This window comes from Zea mays, chromosome 9 (genome assembly GCF_902167145.1).
Source record: "Zea mays cultivar B73 chromosome 9, Zm-B73-REFERENCE-NAM-5.0, whole genome shotgun sequence".
NCBI classification, from domain to species: Eukaryota; Viridiplantae; Streptophyta; class Magnoliopsida; order Poales; family Poaceae; genus Zea; species Zea mays.
In genome coordinates, this window is record NC_050104.1 from 118,918,234 (window position 1) to 118,941,952 (window position 23,719).

General features: G+C 45.9%; 3 protein-coding genes across 4 annotated transcripts; 1 reads left to right on the forward strand and 2 right to left on the reverse strand.

Annotated features, from left to right (window-relative positions):
- The first annotated feature begins 5,287 nt into the window (after window positions 1–5,287).
- Window positions 5,288–8,701, forward strand: LOC103638909 (peroxidase 57). The gene is made up of 4 exons (XM_008661699.3): window positions 5,288–5,808; window positions 5,960–6,139; window positions 6,491–6,653; window positions 7,893–8,701. Exons 1-4 carry the CDS (start codon window positions 5,581–5,583, stop codon window positions 8,300–8,302), a joined length of 981 nt encoding a protein of 326 aa, XP_008659921.1. The 5' UTR covers window positions 5,288–5,580; the 3' UTR covers window positions 8,303–8,701.
- A 2,135-nt stretch (window positions 8,702–10,836) lies between these two features.
- Window positions 10,837–13,230, reverse strand: LOC100381273 (chloroplast chaperonin 10). Of its 2 annotated transcripts, none has more exons than XM_035962301.1 (6): window positions 12,985–13,230; window positions 12,822–12,878; window positions 11,978–12,043; window positions 11,834–11,881; window positions 11,259–11,288; window positions 10,837–11,148 (listed from the first exon to the last, which is right to left on the reverse strand). In XM_035962301.1, exons 1-6 carry the CDS (start codon window positions 13,126–13,128, stop codon window positions 11,080–11,082), a joined length of 414 nt encoding a protein of 137 aa, XP_035818194.1. In that variant the 5' UTR covers window positions 13,129–13,230; the 3' UTR covers window positions 10,837–11,079. The 2 variants fall into 2 exon arrangements, with proteins under 2 accessions (XP_035818194.1, NP_001314775.1); NM_001327846.1 differs by having other exon boundaries at window positions 10,839–11,148; window positions 12,822–12,872; window positions 12,985–13,145.
- A 2,704-nt stretch (window positions 13,231–15,934) lies between these two features.
- LOC103638908 (E3 ubiquitin-protein ligase ATL4) lies at window positions 15,935–17,921 on the reverse strand. Its single transcript, XM_008661698.3, has one exon. The coding sequence runs from the start codon at window positions 17,634–17,636 to the stop codon at window positions 16,479–16,481; it is 1,158 nt and encodes a 385-aa protein (XP_008659920.1). The 5' UTR covers window positions 17,637–17,921; the 3' UTR covers window positions 15,935–16,478.
- Between the last annotated feature and the right edge of the window lie 5,798 nt (window positions 17,922–23,719).

The window sequence follows — 23,719 nt, forward strand, 5'->3', positions numbered from 1 at the left end:
GGATTCGGTTGAATCCTTCCGATCCACGGACTCCATGGGCCATATAAAGCCGTGCCCCGGAACCTTCCCTCTCATCACAGCGGGTTAATCATCACCATATGTGAGGTCCTGTGAGAGCGCATCGATGAGGAGAGAGAGATAGAGCGCCACCGAGACCGCGATGATCTTCTTCTGTGCTGACGGCTCGGACTCTGCTGGGGCAGAAATCTAGCCAGTCGACCTCCCAATCCTGGCTCTGCTCCAGTATAAAGACGAACTCCCCAATCGCTCCCATCGCGGGGCGGATCTCGGCGACCTCCTGTACCGCGCGGAGGAAGGTTTGGCCTGGCATCACCGCGCGCCGTCATCGAACTACTCATCCCCTCAACGACGCCATCGGCCACATACACTCCATCGACGGTGAGACTTCTCTCTGCGCACCGTTGTATTTTCGATGTTTGCGCGCGGACCGTTGATCCGATCGCCGTCGGGGAGGGTGGTCTGCCGCTGGGTTAGCGCGCGGTCTTGGGCGCGAGGTTGAAGACGCGTGCGCGCCGTTGGATTGTGAGCGAGCGGTCAGGATTAGATCGAGGTACCCCTTCACCCGGTGGACTTCGAAGCGTCGATCTTCGATCGTGTGGTCGCTGGCGATCGCGATCCATTAAATCGTGGCGGTCTGTTCGTGATCGGGCGGTCGGATGGGAAGCAGAGTTATGAGAGAAATCCGGCCGTGGATCCTCGATCCTGTGGTCAGGGGCGCGTACCATGCAGTTAAAAACCTAGATCTAATCTGATCCGATCATTCCGGATCGGACGGCCGGGAATGGACGATACCTCTTCGCCCAGGCGATTTAACATAAGAGTCCCTCGAGTTCAGGATAACTAACCCGCAGTCCACTGCGGGGTAAATCTGAGTCTAGGGAATACTTGCGCGCCAGCCCCTGTCTTTTACAGAATTTAATGCTCAGTCCAGAGAACAGAAAATCCAAAGAATTCATTTAGAAAATACATTTTTGTGTGAAAATAATTATAGGAACTTAAGTAATTCCTAGAAAATACATTTTAACTCCTTTTTAATCCATTTCAATTTCTATAATTTTGTAAAATTATTGTTTATCATCTAGTACCACTGTTTTGGACATGAAAGCCCCATTAAAATTAATCTCTTATTTAATCTTGTGCAAAATACATTAAACCTTAGGAAATTCGTAACTTCTCCGTTTTACCTCTGATTTGATCCGTTCAAGTTGTGTTAGTCTCGTAGCTTCGCGTAGATTATTTTTACGCAGTGTATTCTTATGTTTGGTGTGATGTTAATTTTATCTATACCATGTTTGTTTGCATTGCTACGACTAGCGCGAGGACACGTGTCATCTGAAAAGCAAGTTGGTACCTGGAATCTCAAGTGCCAGGCAAGTTGTGCCCTTGATCACTTCTTTTACCTACTCATGTTCTGATTAATCATAATGATCTGCATAGGTTAATTGTGATGGGACCCAATAGTTTACCCTAGTTTGATTATCTTTATACCTTGTTTACCACTGAACTTTTGGGTAGTACTTGCTAGTGCTTTATGTGGTTTTGGGTATGAAGATACATTATTCATGATTACACTTTTATTATCAGTTTATTATTTCTGTTCATGATAAGATCATTATGTTAATTGGAACATGGAGCGACCACCCGGGAAAACAGTGCTACCACAAGGGTTTAATGGGACGCCCTTGGCTGATTAATTAGGAAAGCTAGTGGAAGACTACCTTACCCGAAAGGGGCAAGGGCAGTAGGGGAGTGGTCAGTGTAGGGAGGCCCTCGGGAGGATTTTGCTGCGATGGCGGTCCTGCAAGGGATTCCTGCATTGGAGCTTCCTATAAACTGTAGCGGGTTTTCTGAAGCTAGTGGAACTTTGTAAAGGCCTCGTAGTGTTACCCTGCCTCGCCTCCTCGGTAGAGGTGTATGGGAAGTCGCGATCCCTTGGCAGATGGGTAACATGACTTGTGGGTAAAGATGCGCAACCTCTGCAGAGTGTAAAACTGGTATACTAGCCGTGCTCACGGTCAAGAGCAGCTCGGACCCTCACATGATTAATTTATGGAACTAAATTCAATTTGTCATATGCATTGCATCGCAGGTGATGTTATTACTTTTGTTCTATTACTTAATTGGGTTGGTATTTACTTATACTTAGTAATTGCTAATAAAATTTTGACCAACTTTAAAAGCAATGCTCAGCTCTAACCATCCTCTTTGGTAAGCCTTACACTTCACATGAGCTCCCACCTTTGGTGAGTTCATTCACATTATTCCCCACAACTTGTTGAGCGATGAACGTATGTGAGCTCACTCTTGCTGTCTCACACCCCCCCCCCCCCCCACACAGGTCAAGAGCAGGTACCGCAGGATGAGGCGCATGGAGGATGCTGTGGCAAGTTCGTGAGAGGTCTAGGTCGTCGTCTCCCAGTCAACTTTGGGTTGTTGGATCGTTTCCTCATATGATGTAATTATTTAATTATTTTGTATAGAACTCCTGTTATATAGTAAAGATGTGACATTCGATCCTGTGCCACTATGCATCATATGTGTGAGACTTGGTCCCAGCACACCTGGTGTTTATGTTCGCGCCCGGGCTTTGGACCCCTAAAACCCGGGTGTGACAGTGGGCTTCCAGAGAATGTGATTAATGTTGAACAAGATGGTGATGAGGATGATGAAGAAGTAGAAGTAGAAGAAAATGGGAGAAAAAGAAAATTGAAATCTGCAGTGTGGAGTGAATTCAAGAGGGTAAAGGTTGGAGATGTTTGGAAGGCAAAGTGTAATTATTGTTCAAAGAAGCTTTCGGGTGTAACAAAGAATGGTACATCTTATTTGAAAGCACATCTAGAGACATGCATCTATTGAAAGAGGAATCCTACAGATAAGGTACAAAGCTCTTTGAGGTTCACATCTAGTAGCGAACAAGGACAAGTGTCGGTGGAGAAGTATGTTTTCGACCAAGATGTGGCGAGAAAGGCCCTTGCTGAAATGGTTGTTTTGCATGAATATCCATTGTCCATTGTGGATCATGTTGGTTTTAGAAGGTACTCAAGTGCTCTTCAACCGATGTTTAAGATGATCACTAGAAACACTTTGAAGAATGACATCATTGGGATTTATGAGATTGAGAAGAAGGCCTTGAGCTTTATGCAGAAGAATAATGCAAGAATTGCAATAACGACTGATATGTGGACAGCTTAGAATCAAAAGAAAGGCTATATGACTGTTACCGGACATTTTATTGACCAAGGATGGCAGCTTCGAAGTTGTATTTTGAGGTAACTTGTTGTCCTTTAGCTATTAATTGATATATCATGATGTATGCTTGTATTTTTATATGTAGGTTCATTTATGTTCCATCTCCACATACTGCTAAAGCACTTAGTGATGTTCTTATGAAATGTCTAATGGATTGGCACATTGATAAGAACATATCTACCTTAACCCTTGATAATTGTTCCACTAATGATGCACTCATCACATTGATGAATCGAAAGTTGAGAGGAAAGAAACCTTTGTTGGGTGGCAAGCTGTTGCATATGCGTTGCTCCGCACACATATTAAATTTAATTGTCAAAGATGGTTTGGAAGTAATGGGTAGTGGGATTGAAAAGATTAGAAATAGTGTTGCATTTTGGTATGCTACTCCTAAAAGACATGAGAGATTCCAAGAAATAGCTGCACAAGTTAATGTTGAATGCAACAAGAAATTGTCACTTGATTGCAAAACAAGGTGGAACTCTACTTATATCATGCTCAGTGTTGCTATTTGTTACAAAGAGGCTTTTGATCGTTTGGCTGAATATGAAAGAGCTTATGATTTTTCTCCAAGTGAGGATGAATGGAAGTTTGCTAGTGAAGTTTGTGATAGGTTGAAATTGTTGTATGAAATTACCGAATTGTTTTCTGGAACACAATATGTAACAGCTAATGGAAGAAGAGTTGTTCTCTGCCATGGAAGAAGAGCTCGAAGACATGTGCAGTGATGAAGAAAAGGCTAAGTCTGAGCTTGATCTTTATGTGGATGGAGGTCGTATTCCCAAGTCAAAGGAATTTGATATATTAGGCTATTGGAAAATTTCTAGGATACGGTACCCTACTCTAAGGATGATAGCTTGTGACATATTTGCTATTCCTGTTACAACTGTCGCTTCAGAGTCTGCTTTTAGCACTAGTGGTAGAGTGCTAAGTGATCATCGAAGTCGACTTACTCCCAAAACTTTAGAGGTTTTGATGTGTGCACAAAACTGGCTTCATGTTGGTCAAGCAAAAGGTACAAACAATACATCTTTAAAATTATTGTATGTCATTGTAACTTGTATGTTTTGATTTCAGTTTACTCTCATTTGGTGTACTCTCACTTATTGTAGGAAAAGAAGATTATATGGGTTTGTGGACTTGTCTTGAAGATATACAAGAAGAACTTGTGGTACGTTGTAACTTGTAAGAATTAGCATATTCTTTTCTGATAATTACCATGATTTCATGATATATCTATAACTAATTATATATCATTGTAGGAACTCTCCTTTGGATTCTCCACGATGCCAAATGAAGATATTTGAAGGAAAATTCACAAGATGTCAAATGAAGTTGAATGCCATTCAGCCATGCTCATTACAATAATTTGTTGTTGCATTTTGAAAACTATGTATGATTGTAATTTCATTCCAAGAACATGTTTTATGATGTATTGTACTATCTTTGCTACTTCTACTACTTGCTATGGACTATGTCACTATGGTCAAATGTTGTTGTAAGCCTGGAATGTTATCTATTTATGTTGTTGGAATGTTGAAATTATTGTTTGGAATGTTGAAATTATTGTTTTGGAATGTTGAAATTATTGTTTGGTGCTAAAATTATTATGAGGTTGTTGGAATGTTAAATTATGATAAATTTCTGGTACAATACTATTGGAATGTTGCTGAAATTTTAGTGGGCGGGCGGATAACGGATATCCGTTGGATAACGGATATCCGGCGGGTACGGGTACGGATACAGATCCGTACCCACGAGCGTAAATGGTATGGGTTTGGGTTTGGTTTTATCTCGTGGGTATGGATACACGAACCATATATCCGCGTTCTACCCACCCGATTGTCATCCTATCTACGTGCACTGCCAGCCGCGCAGGCTCCGAACGACGCCGCACGGCACGACTCTCCGCGCAATTCCACTGACTGGTGACTGCGTGCTCTGCCCACTGGTCCGCGCGCGATCTCTAGGCTAGCACGCATCTTCTCTGTCAGGTCTTCTGAACTAGAGACAGCTATGCTATATATCACAGAGACGCATAGGAGATCGATCGAGTCTTCGAGAGGGGACAGGGGAGGCAGAGGACGGAGAGAGTCGCCCACCGCCGCCACCACCACCACCACAGGCGCCACCCTGCTCGATCGAGCAAGCAGTGTGACATTATAGCTAGGCTGCTGCACATGCACCGTGCTGTGCTGGTCAACGATACACTTCTCTTTTCACCAATACAGTCACGAAGAAGTACTCCAGCAGCAGCTGCAGCAGCAGCTGTATTATAGCCGGCTACCACCACCGATCCGTCGACCGGAGATGCAGCCGGCCTGCTCCGGCGCCGCGCTTCTCGCCGCCTTCATCGCCGTGCTGGCGTATTCGGCCGCGCGCTGCCGCGGCCAGCTCGCCGACAACTACTACGCCGGCAAGTGCGGCAACTTCAGCGTGGAGGCCATCATCCGGGACGCCGTCAAGGCCCGCCTCGCGTGGGACAAGCGGATGGTCGCCGGCCTCCTCCACCTGCAGTTCCACGACTGCTTCGTCGCCGTACGTAGGCAATAAACACCACCAGCAGTGCCAGCTGCTAGCTATTAGCTATAGCTTCCTTTCATCAGTATCGTATCATCTATCGACGACGATATATCCATGAGTTCCATTACTGATTTATATCTCTTGCTGCTGCTTGTATGCAATGAAGGGGTGCGACGCGTCCATCCTGCTGGACGGGCCTGACACGGAGAAGACGGCGGTGCAGAACAGCGGCATCTTCGGCTACGACTTCATCGACGACGTGAAGGCGGCGCTCGAGAGAGTTTGCCCCGGCGTCGTCTCCTGCGCTGACATCATCATCGCCGCGACAAGGGACGCCGTTGGCATGGTGAGTCACCCTGCCCGGCCCGGCCCTACCTACGAGCTACATGTACTACGTGAACAAGCAATAATGCCGATTGGTTTTCTTTCTGAAGAATCGCAATGTCGAGCTGAATGGCGATGATTGACTTCATCCGCTGCTCTTACCTTTTGACATATGATGATTTATCTTTTGGTTTTGCTAAGAGCGAGCTGGCAACGGCTTCGTTCGATTTTTAATTATTCATTACTAGGCAGGCTATAAATACCACATTGTGAATCCGTTTATTGTTGCTTTAATACTTAAATACTGGTTACAAATGACGAATTAAGTGACGATTTATCTGCGCTGTGAACGAATTATTCAATGCAAGTCCAGTGCGGGGGGCCGAGCTACCAAGTGCAGCTGGGCAGAAGGGACGGCATGGTGTCGCAGGCGTCCATGGCGAGCATTCTGCCGGGCCCCAACGTCGACGTCCCCACCGCCATCGATCTGTTCGCGCGGAAGGGCCTCAACAGCTTCGAGATGGTCAGCCTCATGGGTACGTGTACGTCCGTCGCCGTCGTCTATGCTACGGCGTTTTTTCTTTTTAACACAGAAAACAAGACACATAAAAAGCTAGCTATAGCTAAAGATCAATATAATACGTCGTCGCGGTTTTACTGGTCAGTATCAGTACAAATGGTGTTAGAAAGTTTTACCATGACCCACGTGCATTGTTCTCTTCGGCAACATGAAGCAGATCGACTGGTTTTATATATAGCGAATAAACTAGCGTCTTTTGACCTGGAACACACAGCTAAGCGTATCGATTCAGTGTGCATATATCAAGGCAGCTCAACACATGGAATATCGCGTACATGGTACACCAGTGTTGGCACGCATAAAATAAACAGTTAGTATATATTTATTGAGTTAGTTTGCTGGTGGTCTAACCCTAACGTTACTATGTACTACTATATTAAATGTGATCTTGGTAGAGGTATATTTTAATCATATTAATTACGTTATTTCGCATTCCAATATGTACCCCCATGCATGCACGATGATCATCACTACCCCACCAGCTCCTCATCCAACCGTTAGGAATCGCACTGATCAAATGCTGAATAAGTTGTTCCGATCGAGGTCTCCCACTTGGTCCATCTCGATCGATGAGTGTTAAATTTGCATTTGATAATTAAGTTAATTAATCGTCGTCACGTCCAGCACACACATATATAAGCATCATCAATACAATAAAAATGCAACTGTGTGCTTGCAGTGCATTGTTGTTCGTGTTCCGTGTACATCTCTCGTGTAGCTTTAAAACTTCTTTATTTTCCATCTAGTACATATATACTCCCTCCGGTGCAGTAAAAGAAGTCATCCTGCGCGTGAGCGAGAGTGCACAAAAGAAGTCGTAGCACGCGTGGGTCTGGAATTTTTGACGTCGCTGCCCCTGAGTAATTGCATCGGGAAAAAAAAAGCTACGCTCAAGGGGAATCGAGAATGAGACCTCCAGTCTAGAATGTCTTGAGAGGTGCTGCAGCAACCAATCAGACTTGATTGTTTTGGTGATGTTAATGCACCCATATCACTATTTAATAAGAGCAAACATGGAAAACTACATGATAATTAATCACTCCTTGGTATGCATAATCATGTCTTAAACGACTACCTTTACTGCACCGGAGGGAGTACATGCTCACGAACTATATATACTGATGAAATTTGTAAGCGCCAGTAGTTTTGCCGTACAAATAACCCGGCCCTGCGCCGTCGTTCCCTTTTCTCGCAGGCGCGCACACGGTGGGGGTGACGCACTGCTCGGTGATCCACGACCGGCTGTTCAACTTCAACGGCACCGGGTCGCCGGACCCGGCCATGGACCCGATGTACGTGTGGATCCTGACGACGTACGCGTGCCCCAGGGGCCAGGCCTTCGACAACATCGTCTACCTCGACGACCCCTCCAGCATCCTGCTCGTCGACCGGAGCTACTACTCCCAGATCATGAAGCGCCACGGCGTGCTGTCCGTGGACCAGGCCCTCGGCGACAGCAGCGCCACCGCGTGGATGGTCAAGTTCCTCGCCACCACCGACTTCTTCCCCTCCATGTTCAGCTACGCGCTCAACAAGCTCGCCGCGCTCGACGTCCTCACCGGCACCGACGGCGAGATCAGGAAGAGCTGCCGGAGGACCAACTGATCTGACGGATCGGATCGATCTGCCGCAGTTGTTAGTTGATTGATACACAGAGATAGGTTAATCAATCATTACCAGCAGCTACCTAATAGCTGGCTAGACGAGCAGCTGCTGTGCTGTGAGACGCAAAGGGGGAAAAAAGGACAAGAGAAAGCATATCGAACCAATGGATCGAGGACTGAGGGAGCATTACCAGTGGTAGCATTTGGTTTTACCGTAGTAAATTTGAGTAAAGATTCAATTTACTGGTGTAGTACAAGGATGCATTTTGTGTGTGTGTGTGTCTGTACGCTGATTCTTTTGTACGTGGCCGCTATAAAAATATACGTTCCATGCATATACACCACTAATTTATACTGTACTATTATATATCAGGATTTTTCATAAGAGAAATGTTTAATAGTCCTTCGTTCTTTTCACTGATAGGAGGCGTCCGATTGTGAGCCGATGGTACAGATAGCATGACTGCATTCTGCGGTCGTTTCACTTGAGTAAACTCTGGATTAGGGATGAAAACAGGACGGATACAGCCGGATACAGGGTATCACGTATCCTATCCTAATTTATTTCTCTCGAATACAAGAACGGATACAGGTAGTTAAGATTCGGGACGGATACAGGACGAGACCGGGTAATAATCCAGACGGGTAAGAAATTGTTGGTCACTTGCTCTCAAATGCTTCGGCTTAAGAGCAAGTCAACACAAAAAATGTTAAACGTTAAAGCCCTTCGTCCTTCGGAGCATTATTTCCCTCGGAATATAACGACTTCCGGTCGAAGGTTACAAAGAATATGCCTTCGTAAGTTCTACATATAAAAATGAAGAGGAATCCATATGAAATACAATAAATAGCATGAACAATTAAATATATTGTTATCCTTGAATTATTTTTATTTTATTACTGTGAGTAAATAGAGATGATAACTTATTACAGGTGTACCTTCGTTCTTGAAGGAAAATAAAGAGTATAAGTGTGACGCAAAAGCAAATGTCAAGTCAGCGTGAACAGTACAGGAGCACTGTTCATCTATTTATAGGCACAGAACGCAGCCCATGTAAAATTACACTCATGCCCTTTACATCCGCAAATAACTCTATAGTAATCCATCGAGGTCTAAATAGTCTTTTCATCTTTAAGTCGGTTTCCTTTTCTGCTAACATGTCGAAGCTCCCTTGCTCACAGCTTCGGCGCTGCATCAACCTTCGTATACTTTGTGCTTTTCCCGCTGTAGTACTGATTCGAATCCGAAAATACCTGTCCACACATTATACTCAAGAAACATTATTAAATTATGTTTTTGAGGACATTCGTAAGCCGAAGGCCCCCAACAGAAACGGATAACGGATACTACTCGGGTAGGTACCGGATAATTGTCGGGTAGTTCATCCGATGATATTAATTGTCCAACCATCCAACAAACACATAAGTTAAACAATACATAATCATGTATATGATAGATCAAATGTAAGAAAGGAAACCGATAAAATTGACATCATGCAGTTCAAAGTTACTTATTACAAGGATATTGTAGAACCAATACCGCAACATGTAAAATTCATAAAATATTCTAGTTTCACTAAAAAATTACAAATAAGTTACAAAAACTAATAAATATTTTATACGAAGTAACTCAAGTCCTCATATGAAAATGATAAAGTAAAATACTGATTATGTTGAAACTTGTATACTTAACTCATTTCACATGTAACTCATATAAATAAGTGAAAGTGAAATGGAAGAAACGCGAGCATATTATAGATCTTATGATCCAAACATCTTTTATTGTTATATATGGACATATGTTGTGTCTCCGTAAAATTTCACGATTTTTTGAGACTATTTATGTATTATTAATTTCTTGTCATAGAAAATCATCAAAATACAATTAAATCCTTAAAATATTGTAGGATCGACCAAAAAATACAAATAAGTTACCAATACTTATAAATAGTCTATAAAAAGATAACCATAAGTTCCCAATTCCAGGTGGAGATAACCTTAAGCCCCCACATAAAAATGATAAAGTCTATTAATTTGATATAAATCTGGACATTATTTCAATGATTTTGGTCTAAAGATATGTTTAAACAAAAAAATTGATGTATTACAAAATATAAACTTTATCTTCATCTGATATCATATGTAAAAGTTATAATTTTATAACTATAAAAAATGGGTACCCGAATTCCGGGTAGCCGTATCCGATCCGAATATCTGGTATTTTCCGGGTAGATCTCGCTCCATATCCGACCCGAATCCGAAGTTACAGTATCCGGGTATTACCCGTATTCGTCCCGAATATAAAACTACCAAAATCCATATCCGAAAAAACGGGTATTTACACTACCCATATCTGGTACCCGACGGGTATATCCGATCCGTTTTCACCCCTACTCTAAAAAGAACGAACAAAAAATCCAAATCAATCGAACGAGACATGGCAAGCATCAGCACAATAAAAATGTAAAATCTGCAGTCTCTAGTTGAAATGTTTACGACGGTGCTTGAAGAATGTTCAGAAACACCAACACCAGATGAACAATGTAAGCATTTCAGCTTTCATGTTCCGTTCACGCTTTCCTATCAAAATCTAAGCGCTTTATGAGAGCGTGCTGTAAAGAAATGGGGGCATTGACACGATTCCTGTTTATTGCGGCCAAAATACAATGATAACTAACACTCATCTAGAAGCCGAGTTCAAGTACAACAAAGTAGGTGCAAGATAAGTCCATGCAGTTGGAGCATGGGCAAGTAAGTCTGTAATTTTCATGGTAAAATTCATTCAACTACAGCTAACAAATCTGACTCCCGGCAGAAGCAGTGCTTCTCATCCGTATCAAGGTCCACCTACAACACAATGAGCTAAGCCATATAAGCTGACTCATAAAATGTGGGGCTCATCCGCTCAGGACAAGGCCACAAAACTTTTTTAGTTAAGCAGAAATCAGTCAGTTTACCTCGTAAGCATTGATGTCTGAGAAGAGAACCTGCAAGTGCAAACCAGGTTAGAGTATTCTTCATGATGAGCATTGTACTTCAGTAAAAATACATATATGACAAACTATGCAAAACTGTAAGACTTGACACAATAACAATACCCAATGCAGAGCAAAATAGACAAGGGCAGTACCAAAATAAAGCATGTTTATTTTCAGAGTTTGCAGCAGGCAGATTTCAGTAGCAGACAGTGCCATAATGGTTGCAGCTTGCAAGTTAGCACAATGTATTTGTTTCAAAAACATAACCACTCTTCGTTCTACTCAAGTAAGCATAGCACATTCATTTACATAATTACACTACAGTTCATATGTCCAAAATTTTCACTTAGTTCCTTCATCCAAGATAAGCAATAAAATAGAATGGTAAGATTACAGAAAACAAGAAACCACAAAGCACAACGTGCAATCATATAATAGATCGATGTCTAAAATATAAATACATTTCACATGCAAAGCACAAAATGCTTTTCGTTGGCACAAGTGAGTGTTTGGTCATGCACCAATAAGAGTTATGTCACAAAATCACTGCTTACCTTCTTCCCAGCCTCAACTTCACTAACATCAGCACCAACCGATAGAATCTAGCATGAACGAGAACGATACAATATTGTGGGACAATATCCTGCTGAAATTAACAATTATTACAGAAACAGTTAGTAGTGGCTTTAAGATCTTACCTCACCCATCAGATACCTCTCAAACTTAACAGCAGATTTCGGTAGCAATACACCACCAGCAGATTTCTGCACGAATAAAAAGTTGTCAGAACAATGAACTATATACAAGTATCAACTTCTAAAAACCTTCATCAGTGATATGCGTATGTGTACTCCTGTAATACAGTTTCATAGGATTGTATGGTAATTCAACTCCAGAAAAGGAAGGGTGCAACAGTTGCTTCTAACCTTTATAAATGACAGGGCCCTGCTAACATGTCAAACTAACCACACTTAATAATAGGAGCACTGCAATATCTCTATGCGGTGCAGTAAAACAAATTAGTGCAATTGTAGGTTGGGGGAAATACATGTGTGTTATCTTCAGTAAATCAATCATACCACTTCTTGAATAAACTCAGACTTCCCAAAGACATTTCAAAACGAAAGTGGCGGGAGTTGCTCTCAACTCTCAAGGCAGAGTAACTACCACGCTTAGGGTATTAACTTCGCCGTGCTTAGGCTTGTTTGAACAGACCCATTCCATCCCAATACATGTGAACTGGAGAGAGAAATGAACGAATTGCCCCTTCTCTTCTCTGTCAACTCCAACTCCTAATGGAAATTCCTAAAGTTTAAATTACTAATCCTGGCCTTTTTAAATCGAAGACTTCCTGTATTTTTTTTCTGATATACAGTGACTCATACACTGAATGTTTACACGGAGTGTTACGCTGAATGTATTGTTCCACTTGAAATGTTGAAGCGAGAGCAGCAAACCAACAATTATCAGCGAACAAATCTAAATAAAACAAAACAGGAGAACAAATGTACAATAATGGAACGCTGTGGATAGCGGAGAGACCTCAGGGATCTGCTGAAGACGGACGAGCACCCGGTCGTTCTGCGGTGCCACCTGCCCCTCAAAAAAAAAACGCCACACCGTTAGACATACACCACGAATCCGATCTAAAATACCTTGAAGACAAGAAAGCAGAGCGCATAATCACAGCAGCGAGCCCACCCACCTTAGCAGGGTCGTACTTAAGCGCGGCCACGCGCAGTCCGGCCCGGCGGGTTGGGGCAGCGCCCAGTGGCCTGCGGCTGATGCCGCTGCTGCCGGGTAGGAGGAAGGGCGAGGCGGAGACGGCGGCCAGGAGGGAGGGCGCCATTGGAGTGGGTACAAGGGAAGGGAAGGGAGTGTGGAAACTTCCACAGGGACGAATGGCTTGATAGTTGCGTCGCGGCGCGTGCGTTTCCTTATCTGCTGTTGGCTGTTGGAGTCAAGGGTGGATTCCTTCTCGATGGTCCCATAATTTTTTGGGGTGCCCTTATCTCGAAATGGGCTGAAATCGTAAGGAGGTGGAGGGGCTTTAGCACCGACATCGTTTCGTTTCGGCCCCATTATAATTGGTGCTGGCCTGATAGAACAATGGGCCTGACTGATGTGATGTCTAATTGTGCTCCGTAGAACAATGGGCGTGGAACGACGCAAGTTTTCTTGGTTGCGCTGCGCCTCTCATCACCTTGGTCTGCATTCCGCAAGAGTGTTGTTAGTCGTTGAATCTTAGCTCGTTCGTCAATTTCTGGGAAACGAGGTGCAGGTATATGCTCTCCTGCTAGCTCCTCATGTACGTTGACTTCTCCGGCGATTCCTGCTGCTTGTCAAGGTCCCGGGCTCCCGGCGGCCGCTGCATGGGCCGGGCTCGCGGAACGACTCCGCCGCAGTCGGCAGTCGGCAATGTGCGTGTGATGCGTCTCGTGATTTCCAGTAGTAGGCGCGGTGCGTGGCGTGGCTTGGCGTTGCATATCTGCACGACGGTTGCGTGTGCGTACGTGATGATGCAAATAAAGAGCGCCTAGCTCAGCTAGCGGAGGGCAGGGGGGCACTGCGCGCGGCATGCATGACGAAGCGCAGCGCCGAGGCGAGGAAGGCGTGGGCGGACCCAAGAGAGCAGCATGTATCCGACGGAAGAAGATAGGACGACCAGTCTTCCATCATGTTCACCGAGGTGCGCTAGCTGCTGCCGTTCGCGTTGGTACAGTACAGAATTGAGCCGCAGAGCAGAGTTTGCATCAAAGTGTTTGCCATCGGTCAATGACCACAACAAATTTGTTTACGTTCATCGACACGTCAAGTTTTTTTTTTTTTGACTCGACTGGATCACTGAACTCCAGCAGCGTGGCTGCGTGGCGTGGGGTCACGAAAATTCAGCTGCTCAAACTTCAAAAGCCCGGCGGGGGACCGTATATATGGATCAGCTGGAACGAAAGGAAAGTTAAAATTGGAAAAGAAAAGGAGATAAAGAGGAAATTGCAGAGTCGAGAAGCAGGCCTTTTGCTCTCTTTCCTTTCTTTCTTTTGGCCTTGTCTCTTGCCCTTGTCCCCCTAGGCCGTGAGGAAACAAGTTAGGTATCATGCTATCCACACTTATATTACTCTAAATTTTTACTTGAAAAGGAATATTTTGTTCTTGCCAGTAAGACTCTCTATCATATACCATAATTATTCACATTCATATTTACTTTATATCAAATATCATATATCTTATATCATTTATTTTCACCGCCACCACAGCATATACAACCAGTCAACCACATCACCTGCCACCCAATCACGTCATAGACCAAAAGGCCGCAATGAAGAGATTTTTAGAGTAAAAAGGGTCGAACTCTATACATGGCGTTCTCCGTGCCTTCTTACAGCCCGTCCGTACCAAAAATAAATCTGTCATGTTACCCGCACGAGTTAAAACATTTTTAAGTCTAACTAGGTCTATAGAAATTACTGGCAATATTTATACCCTTAAACAAATTTAATAAAAAAAATATTCAACTGTCTATTTTAAAGACGCTAATTATATACTGCAAGCATTAATATTTTTCTTCTGCACATTCAGTTTAAATCAGAAGTACGTGACTCGTCGGTAAGCGAGAAAGACACTTGTTTTTTGGAACGGATGCAGCTACGGATTTTGCGTCGGTTATAACGGTCAATATTTTCTAGTGAAATTTCGTGATCGATTTAATAGTACTTATTTAATTTTTTTTGTATCGATGATTGGTTAAACTTATTAACTAGACATGACACAATTGCATTGCATTCCTTTTGGAACGCGAGGAGTGTATGTAGCTGCAGGAGAGGCATGGGCATGGCAGTGGCAGGCAGAGTCGCAGAGAGGCCAATGCATGAGAAACAGCACTTGCTTTCACAGGGCACGGGCCACGGCAGCCGGGCAATGCCGTACCACATGCATGGCAAGCCCCCAATCCTTGGCTCTGAAGCATGTAGTAGGTACAGTTCAGAGGTTCAGAGCAAGGACGGAGCCTTCCACCACCACCAGAAGCGACACGAGCTGCTCGTCGCTCTGGCTCTGGCTCTGCCCTATGCCTCCCCATCGTCTCGGTCGTCCACTCCGTTCCAGCTTCTCAACACTCCGACTCCGCCCTCCGTTCCCAGCAGCAACGCCGTACGCGAGACAGACAAGGCAGGTCAAGCCAGAGGCGTAGTAGTATAGTATGCTAGATCAATCACCATTTGGTTAATTACTTGCGCTAACGACTGGGATAGCGAAGCGCACGGAGGCATGCGTGAGAATAATAGTGTTATTAGCGGGGACATGGGCCAGTACGGTGCAACGGGACAGTGGAGTCCTTTTCCAGCGGGGAGGGACCAGATAGGACTAGGAGGAGAGGGGAGTTTCTTGTAGGTTTGTGCGTAATGTAGTCTCATGGACCACCCATCTTTTAAACCTCCCTCCTCTATCCCATGTGCAGTGTGCACTGCGTTCTGCTGGTGCTGGAGCCCGTCCTGCTCCACGACGTACACTCTTCGATCTCCGCACAGTGGCGCTCCAGTACAATGGCACGCCCTTCAACTCTCTACTACTAGTGACGAGTGCATGATAAGGACAGGATGTGATTGACATAGATGCACACGTGCATCGTGTGCACCAACCATAATCAAGCAGCGTAAACAATCTCAAATCAAAGTATATATATATAGATGTAGCATGAGAATTGGGGTAACCATACCAGGCGATAGGATAGGAGGCTGACGAATTATGTCCTACCTTCGCTAATTTATTTGCTACTATATGCAAAATGGACGGTCCACGCTACCGCATACAAATTGTACGTATATACGCCAACGATGAGCACCAGCGTGCTGCAAATTTCGACCAAGTCAAAAGAAAAATGCAGCGAAATCCCCCTCCCCCCCGGAATTTCTACCATTTTCTTTGATTGGGCGAGAGACAGATGTGCACCCGCCTACAAGTCTCACAAATTCATTCCTCATTCTTCCCGGGCCGACATTCTCCAATTCGGAAGTAGAACGTACTAGTTTTGAAATCCGCCTCTCCGTCCTCGAAATCCACCCAGCCGGCCCCAAAACCGAAACAAAAGCAAGCTCGCATGCCGAAAAGACGACGAGGAGGGAACTTTCGGGAACACCGGCCGCCGCCGCCGCAGTCCACCGCTTTCATGGATGCTACTATGCTAGCACCGTACGGCCGTATTTACTAGTATGCCCCCGTGAGCCACCGCACGAACCCGTAGAACGACGCGCTGCCGTCGTCCGCGTCCCTCCGCCGCGTCGGGGGGGCCACGCCGCCGTCCATGTCCCACCACCACTCCGCCGTGGCCGCGGCCGTCACGGTCCCAGCGTCGTACCGGTTGCTCCAGCGCCCGCTGCTCCACCGGCTGCTCCACCGGTTGCTCCACCTGCTGCTCCACCGCTCCGCCGTCGACCTGAACGATGCCGTAGGGGTCAGGCCCACGGACGACGTTGGCTGCCCGCGCTCCACCGCGGCGAGCTGTTGCTGCTGCTGGCTTGTCGGGTCGCTGGACCCGGCGGCGGCGGGCGGGGTCGGTTTGAGCACCACCTGGAGCTCTTCCTCGACGAGGTACTCCGACGACGCCGAGTCGGGGAGGCCACCGGGGAGCGGGTACGCGCGGACGGCGGCGGCCGCAGCGTCCGGGTTGGAGCGGCGGCTGCTGACGCTGCCGAGCTCCACACGGAGGAGGTCCGTGAGCGGCGGGTGGGGCAGCGCGATGGAGGCGCGGCACAGCGGGCAGGACGGGTTGGCGCGAAGCCACGGGTCCACGCAGCGGGAGTGGAAGGCGTGGCGGCAGGCGGGCAGGAGGCGGAGCCCGTCGTCGTCGCGGAACGCGGTCTGGCACACGGCGCAGTCGCGCGACGACTTGGGCACGGCGGCCAGCGACGAGGACAGCGTGAACTGCGGCAGGCGCGCGATGAGCCGCTCCGCCTCTGCCTCCGCCGCGGCCGCCGCCTTCCCTCCTCCGCCCTGGCCGTCGGCGGGCGCCACGGACGCCCCCGCCGCGGGGCGCGCCACGAGCGGGAGCGGCGGAGCCTGCCGGGACAAAGAGGAGGAGGAGGAGGAGGACCCCGCTGGGCCCACGTGGCGGCAGAGGTGGCGGATAAAGTAGTGGATGCACAGCGACGCGAGCAGCATCACCACCACGATGACTGCGATGACGAGGATGCTCGGCGAGATGCCCGCCACGCTGCCGCTCCCGCTCCCGCCACCTCCCGCGCTACTCCCTCGCGCGTCACCCCTTCCGTCCCCGCCGCCATCGTCCGCCAGCCGCGGCACCAGCGGCACTCTCCGCTCCGGCACTGCCGGAGGCGGCGGGGACGGGATGGCGGTAGATGCCATCAACGTGTACTTGTCCCAGCCGCCCGCGCGCTCTGCCTCCTGCTGGTGTGGTGGCGAGCGCGGGTGGAGGACGGCTTGTCCGTGGGCCGTGGCTTATAAGTGTAGTTTTGTCCGGTGGCGGCTTGCCATTTATAGTTGTGCCGGCTAATTTGTCCAGGGCGACTGATAGAAGATGAGGGGATGGGACTCGGACTGCGACTGGGACTGGACCAGGTGTTACGTTGGATTCTTGCGTGATTATACAACAAACAAATGATATTTAAGCTGAGGCAGTGTTAGATTCCTCACAAACGAGATCTCTGTGTCCTAAAGTTTTGGCTCCCCGTTGAATTGTGTCGCTGCCGCACCTTTTCTTTTTCATCTTTCGATTTGATTTCACGAAATATCTAGAAATCGTTCCCCGGGGAATAAATGACTGGTGAGCGGGTATTTTCGATATCTATATCAGGAAAGAAACGAAATTGTAAAGTTATTTTACAACGCATTACGCAAACGCCATAAGCAGCAGGAGACGACAAAGTGATTTGGTTTAGCATGAAATTACTAGAGTGATTTCTGAGAGTCTAAAACTGCTCTCGAGGAAACCAATTTGTAATTAAGCACTCTTTAAGGTAGTGTTTGGTTAAAGAGCCAAGTAGAACGGAACTGTTCTATCCCAGTTTTGTTGCTGTTTGGTTACAACGGAACTAGAACGGAATGTCTCCGATTAAAGAATATTCTCCTCAGATCCGGAACCATTCCGCTCCAAAAAATTAACCGGACGGAGCCGCTCCGTTCTCATCCCGCTCTCACAGTCACGCTCCGCTCCGTTCACTCTGCAACCAAACAAAAAACAGAGTCGTTCCGTTCCAGATTACCAAACACAGAACAGAGCGGCTCCGTTCTTAGAATCAGGGATGGAACGACTACGTTCTACTTGGTTCTTCAACCAAACACTACCTAAGTCGCATAAGGTCATTTTGAATGGGAGTTTCATGGAAGATTTCACGATATTAATTAGTATGTCACTTACGTTTTTTATGACATGACAATACATTTAACTATGAAATAGGTGAAATTAGTTTCATCATCATGAAACTATGTCACCCGGTTTCCAAGGTATTGGAAAGCGCGTGAAACCACCATCAAGAGAAATTTATTTTATCTACATCTATTTCATCTATTTCTATTGGAGTATTAGTTATTTAGATGCAACATTTAAGTCACATTTAACTCTCTATAAAAAAATACATTTGACTTGCGTATTCCATTTCATCTCCTCCATCAGTGATGTCACATAAGCATCCAACCTCCATCAAGCTACTTGTAATTAACATGATTCTTCAACGGATTGATACATCATATATGATATGATCCACTTTATGTCATCATGTGGCCTTATTGATTTATCAATCATAACTTTGCTTGTTCTTCATCGTTGCAACTAGCAATCTGGTCCTTCATAGCTAAACCATGTCTCTTGATCTTATCCATCTAGCCACATGACTCCATGTCATGTCTCATATGCAAGGAGCTCCTTCATCGCACTACTTGAACATTTCAACAAATTTAAGCCACCTCACAACAATGGCTCAAGTTGCTCACAATAGTGTATAGATAGAATTAACACTTGTGTATCTCCATATACAACATATTAGTCCACCTAAGTTGTCACTTAATTACCAAAACTAAACTAGGATATTTCAAACTAGCGTGACAAGCTAGACCCACAACTTGGGTGTCGTAAGAATCAATCAAGTGATGTACTCGAACTAGCTAAGAACATTCCACTAGAGTTGTTATTCATGATCTCTCGCGAGGCCGACCATAAAAGCCCCTTATAATAGCTTGATCAGAGTCAAGAACAATAGCTAATAGTTGCTCAATGATTCATCTAGCTTTTAGCCAGCTAAATGTGAAATCAATGAGTGCAAGTAAGTGGGAGTGTCTTAGCTATCAAAGAGTTTCTTGCAAATGTAGGAGGTGCCAAGAGTATGTCCAAGGTTGACCACATGGTATATTTATACCCAACAAAAAGAATCTAACCATTTCTTCCTTTGAGCATCGCCGTGTACGTGTAGGCACATGACGTGTCCGATGGTACAAGGAACAACACATGGTCAACTTCCAAAGACTAATAAACTAGTTGCTATGTTCACAAACCTAGTTCTCTGTTAGATGAGAGTAAGTACCCCCAACATCCTCAAAAATAACCTCTCTAGAACTTTTATGAACTAGTTGCTATATTCATAGACCTAGTTCTCTGTTAATGTATCCATATGAATATAGATATAAAATTCTAGAGCTAAAACGACTACTATTTTAAAACGGATGGAGTATATAACATCATGTTCCCCTGCACAAATGAATCATACCGAAAGAAGTATAGCTCCACTGAACTAGGGATTTAAAATTACCGATCCACGTTGTATATACCCCGTTTCTGGTACCCTTATTATTAGTACCGAAAACTTTTGTGCGACCCTAAGCTCTAACCAACCAAACGTCTGAAAACCGTGGTTTTTAGTAGTGGGATCTCCAACCACCATTTTACCATCTAGGAGTAGGCATCTACGAGGAACGGTGTCATGTGGCACGGTTTTTATTTCGTGACAACATGTGATTCGCAGGTTGAGTTGGACCAGTACTCCCAGGCTCTTCACAGCAACTATGGAGGACTCCGGCCCCTACTGCCCCGGTGCGTCCGTCTTTGTCAGTGTACAGGTGGCGTTCTTTTATTTCTTTTTTCTGGGGGTGAGCAAGGCAGGCCATACAATAATCCAGTGGCCTGATGGGAAACCGCACTTGAGTTGAGTTGAGTTGCCTGCAGAGATCAGAGCAACTCGCCCCCCTCGCCGCACTTTTGTTTGGTGCCTCGTGTCGGGCTCGGGCCGGTTGTCCGCTCACGTAGGCCTCCTAGCCGAATCGGCTGCTAGGGGGAGAGCCCACGGAACTGCGGCAGGAGAGGACGACCGAGAGTGGTTTGGCTTGGCTTGGCTGACGGAATAGGATCCGATTCCAACCGCTGTCGCCCTTGCCTTTTTTTCCCGTGACCGTGAGCAAGCAAAGTAGTCGACGACTCGCTCGCGCACCCGGCCGAGCATTTTACTTGCTTTATTAGTATAATTTTTATCAGGCACGGCACGCACGCAAAACATGCAGTGGTTTCAATGAGCTTAGATGCCGCGGATGGATTCTTTAATTTTTGAACTCTTTTTATTCACTAGCAGCAGCAGCAGCACAAGCCTAGAGCGTGCGAGCAGGAATCATTGGTCTAGTCATTAGGTTTGGGTTCATGATGAGGAGGACCATGAGCGAGCGAGCGGTTCTGCTCTGCCAAGATACTGGAGCACTGCGGCATGTCTTGCAGTACATGCAGGGGGTGAGGGGTCTACCTACCCCCGGCCCGCGCTCTGCCTGGCTGCATTGCATTGCGCAGTGATACATGTTGGTCTATACTCTTCCTGTTCATTCAATTCCCTCGATCGAGGCCGCCAACCGACCCTTGCTTCCTGCGCCATCTGACCTCTTGCTTCCTCGGCCAGTTAATAACAAATCATGGAAGGAGCAAGCATAGAGTCACAAGCATGCTTCCTGCCGGACTAGATCGATCCATTCATCCATCTTCATGTCGCCATGGCATGCACTGCATGCTGAGTGTCTTGGTGTCGATTTTTTTTTTCCTTTTAGTTTTTTTAAAGTATTTACATTCCTGTCTGCCTCCCCACCTCCCGCCAGGCTGTTTGCCCGCCTCCCAGGCTACACACATGCTGGTGTAAGTGTATCTGCCGCGGCCGCCTGCCTCACCGAATTTTTTGTATTTTAGCCCCTAAACTGAAGTAAATTCACGTTTAGACCTAAAAAAATTTTAAATGCAGTTTTGGACCCTTTGCTCGGCGCCATAGGACGTGGCGCCGAGCTAACACAGCTCGGCGCCACAGCCTATGGCGCCGAGCTGTGACGTGGCCGCAACGGCTAGTTGCGTCCAGGGCTTACCTGGCTCTGACGTGGCGGCGGCGCGGCCTCGTAGCTCGGCGCCACAGATCTTGGCGCCGAGCTACGAATGCCTATAAAAACGCCCGCGCGGCTGGCCGAGAGCAGCTCATTTCATCCCATTTTCAAACTTCGTCAAAAATTGCTGGATTCAAAGATTTGAGTTGGTTCACTTCGTAGCCCAAGGTATGATTTCGAACTGATTCGTTTTGTATATTGGGTTGTTAGTTAAATAATTTGTATACACCTATTATATTATTATTTCAAATATTAGTTTGTGTAGACTTATTATAAAGCATAATAGGTACAAGTGATAATTATAATCGTTTATTAGATGAAAGACATGTACCGAGAGGCGTTGTGGCAGAAGAGAGGTCGTCCTCGGGAGTTATATCCGGACGTATCTAGTAAGGATGCTCCTGTTCCTCCTGAACTCCCCGTGCCTAACTGTGACTGTGGCAGACTGGCTTGGGTACATCAATCACAACATCCAGACATGGCTGCTCGCTGCTACTACCTTTGTGGCACTTTGGACGTACGTAGCTTATGACTTGTCACTTAACTTTGTTCGCGTTCATTATTTTGTAGATATGTAATAGTGCATCTTTCCATTATTTTAGGGACATCAGAGGTGTTTCTTTTTCCAGTGGATCGATGGTCCTGATAAATTTGACCCTCGATATCTTCTTTTCGTTAATTGGTTGAGTGGAAGGACCAGTCATGAGCGTTTTAAGCGTTGGGTACCTCCTCCCCCGAATCCTCCACCAATGACGGATGCAGAGAAGGAGGTAGCAACAGAAAGACGGATGGACTCACCGCCTCGATGCGATTGTGGAGACCGTGCTGTCATCGACGAAGACTATGACAAGCAGTTCTGTTGTCCGAACATTGATTATGTGAGCCCATTGATACGCTAAATATATGAACTAGTTTTTATTTACAATAAATTACTAATTTTTTCTCCTGCAGCCATACGGGTGGCGTAAGTGTCGTTTCAGAGAGTGGTTGTATGGTCCTTTGTCCCATTGGCCAGAGCCAGAGGTAAAGGAAAAGAGATACATGGGGTGGGCGGCAGAAGAGGTCAAATTTGATCCAGTACTCTGCAAATGCGGTATTGAAGCTAAGTATGGATTAGTTCCTTCGGAGCTTGGTGTTGGATATTTTTGTGGACATATGGTCGATTACGATGAGGTTGGTATTTTTTTTTGCACCAGATGTAATGTTATAGCGGTACTTACTATTTTTTTGTAGGAGACGAGGAAATGCAGTTGGGAGAGTTACGACGACAAAGGAGAGGTGATGCGCACAATAGAGTCCAAGAGAATAATGGGACAGAAGATGCGTTGTGGATCTCAGCTCGTTGATTCGTACATTAACGATCGCATACGCGACATGCGTAGGGAAGCAAAATCTGCCTTTTATGATAGCCCGAAGCGTGCAGAGTATAGGAGGTTGAAGGCGGCAGATGAGAAGAGAGCACAGGATGCAAGGGAATGGGAAGCGGCTCAAGCCGAGAAACAGATGTTGGATAATCTTGCTGATCGCCTTAAGGGAAGTAAGTGAGATAAATGATATTTTAATTATGTTAGTACAATTTATTTATCCTGACTTTGCTAACTTAATTTTCTCATTATATTTGCAGAGATTGGAAGCGGCGTAAACTATTTGGCCGATGAGGCGCATGCGAGATATGTTCAGGATAAAATGGCAACGGTTGAGTTGATGGAGGAGGAGGACGACGACACATCTAGATTGAGTGAGCTTATCGCCCTCGCAGAGGCAGGATTACATGAAGAAGAGGAGGACGACATGTCAAGGTTGAGTGAGCTCATAGCACTAGCTGAGGCAGGATTACGTGCTCAAGAGGAAGAGGATGAGTTTCTGTCACAGGCCGCCGCAGAGGTAGAGGCAGCTTATTACAAGAAGAAGTCTGATGAGGCTGAGGCTGAGGATGAGCTATTCTCCCAAGCTGCAGATGAAGCAGAAGCCAATTATTACAAAAGAACTGGTGACAAGTGTGATGCAGGACAATGCAGCAAGTGGAATGAGGTTGTTGTTGAGGATTGCGCGACGGATGACTCCGAAGATGAGTTACTCATAGATTGTGATTC

Excerpts from the sequence above, each read along its gene's own strand:
- LOC103638908 (XM_008661698.3), bottom strand. The coding sequence starts at position 17,636 with ATGGCATCTACCGCCATCCCGTCCCCGCCGCCTCCGGCAGTGCCGGAG.
- LOC100381273 (XM_035962301.1), bottom strand. The coding sequence starts at position 13,128 with ATGGCGCCCTCCCTCCTGGCCGCCGTCTCCGCCTCGCCCTTCCTCCTA. Across the intron at positions 12,044-12,821 it reads GTCTTCAGCAGATCCCTGAG|AAATCTGCTGGTGGTGTATT; the intron begins GTCTCTCCGCTA and ends TTATTCGTGCAG. Across the intron at positions 11,882-11,977 it reads AGAGGTATCTGATGGGTGAG|ATTCTATCGGTTGGTGCTGA; the intron begins GTAAGATCTTAA and ends CGTTCATGCTAG.
- LOC103638909 (XM_008661699.3), top strand. The coding sequence starts at position 5,581 with ATGCAGCCGGCCTGCTCCGGCGCCGCGCTTCTCGCCGCCTTCATCGCC. Across the intron at positions 6,140-6,490 it reads CAAGGGACGCCGTTGGCATG|TGCGGGGGGCCGAGCTACCA; the intron begins GTGAGTCACCCT and ends ATGCAAGTCCAG. Across the intron at positions 6,654-7,892 it reads CGAGATGGTCAGCCTCATGG|GCGCGCACACGGTGGGGGTG; the intron begins GTACGTGTACGT and ends CTTTTCTCGCAG.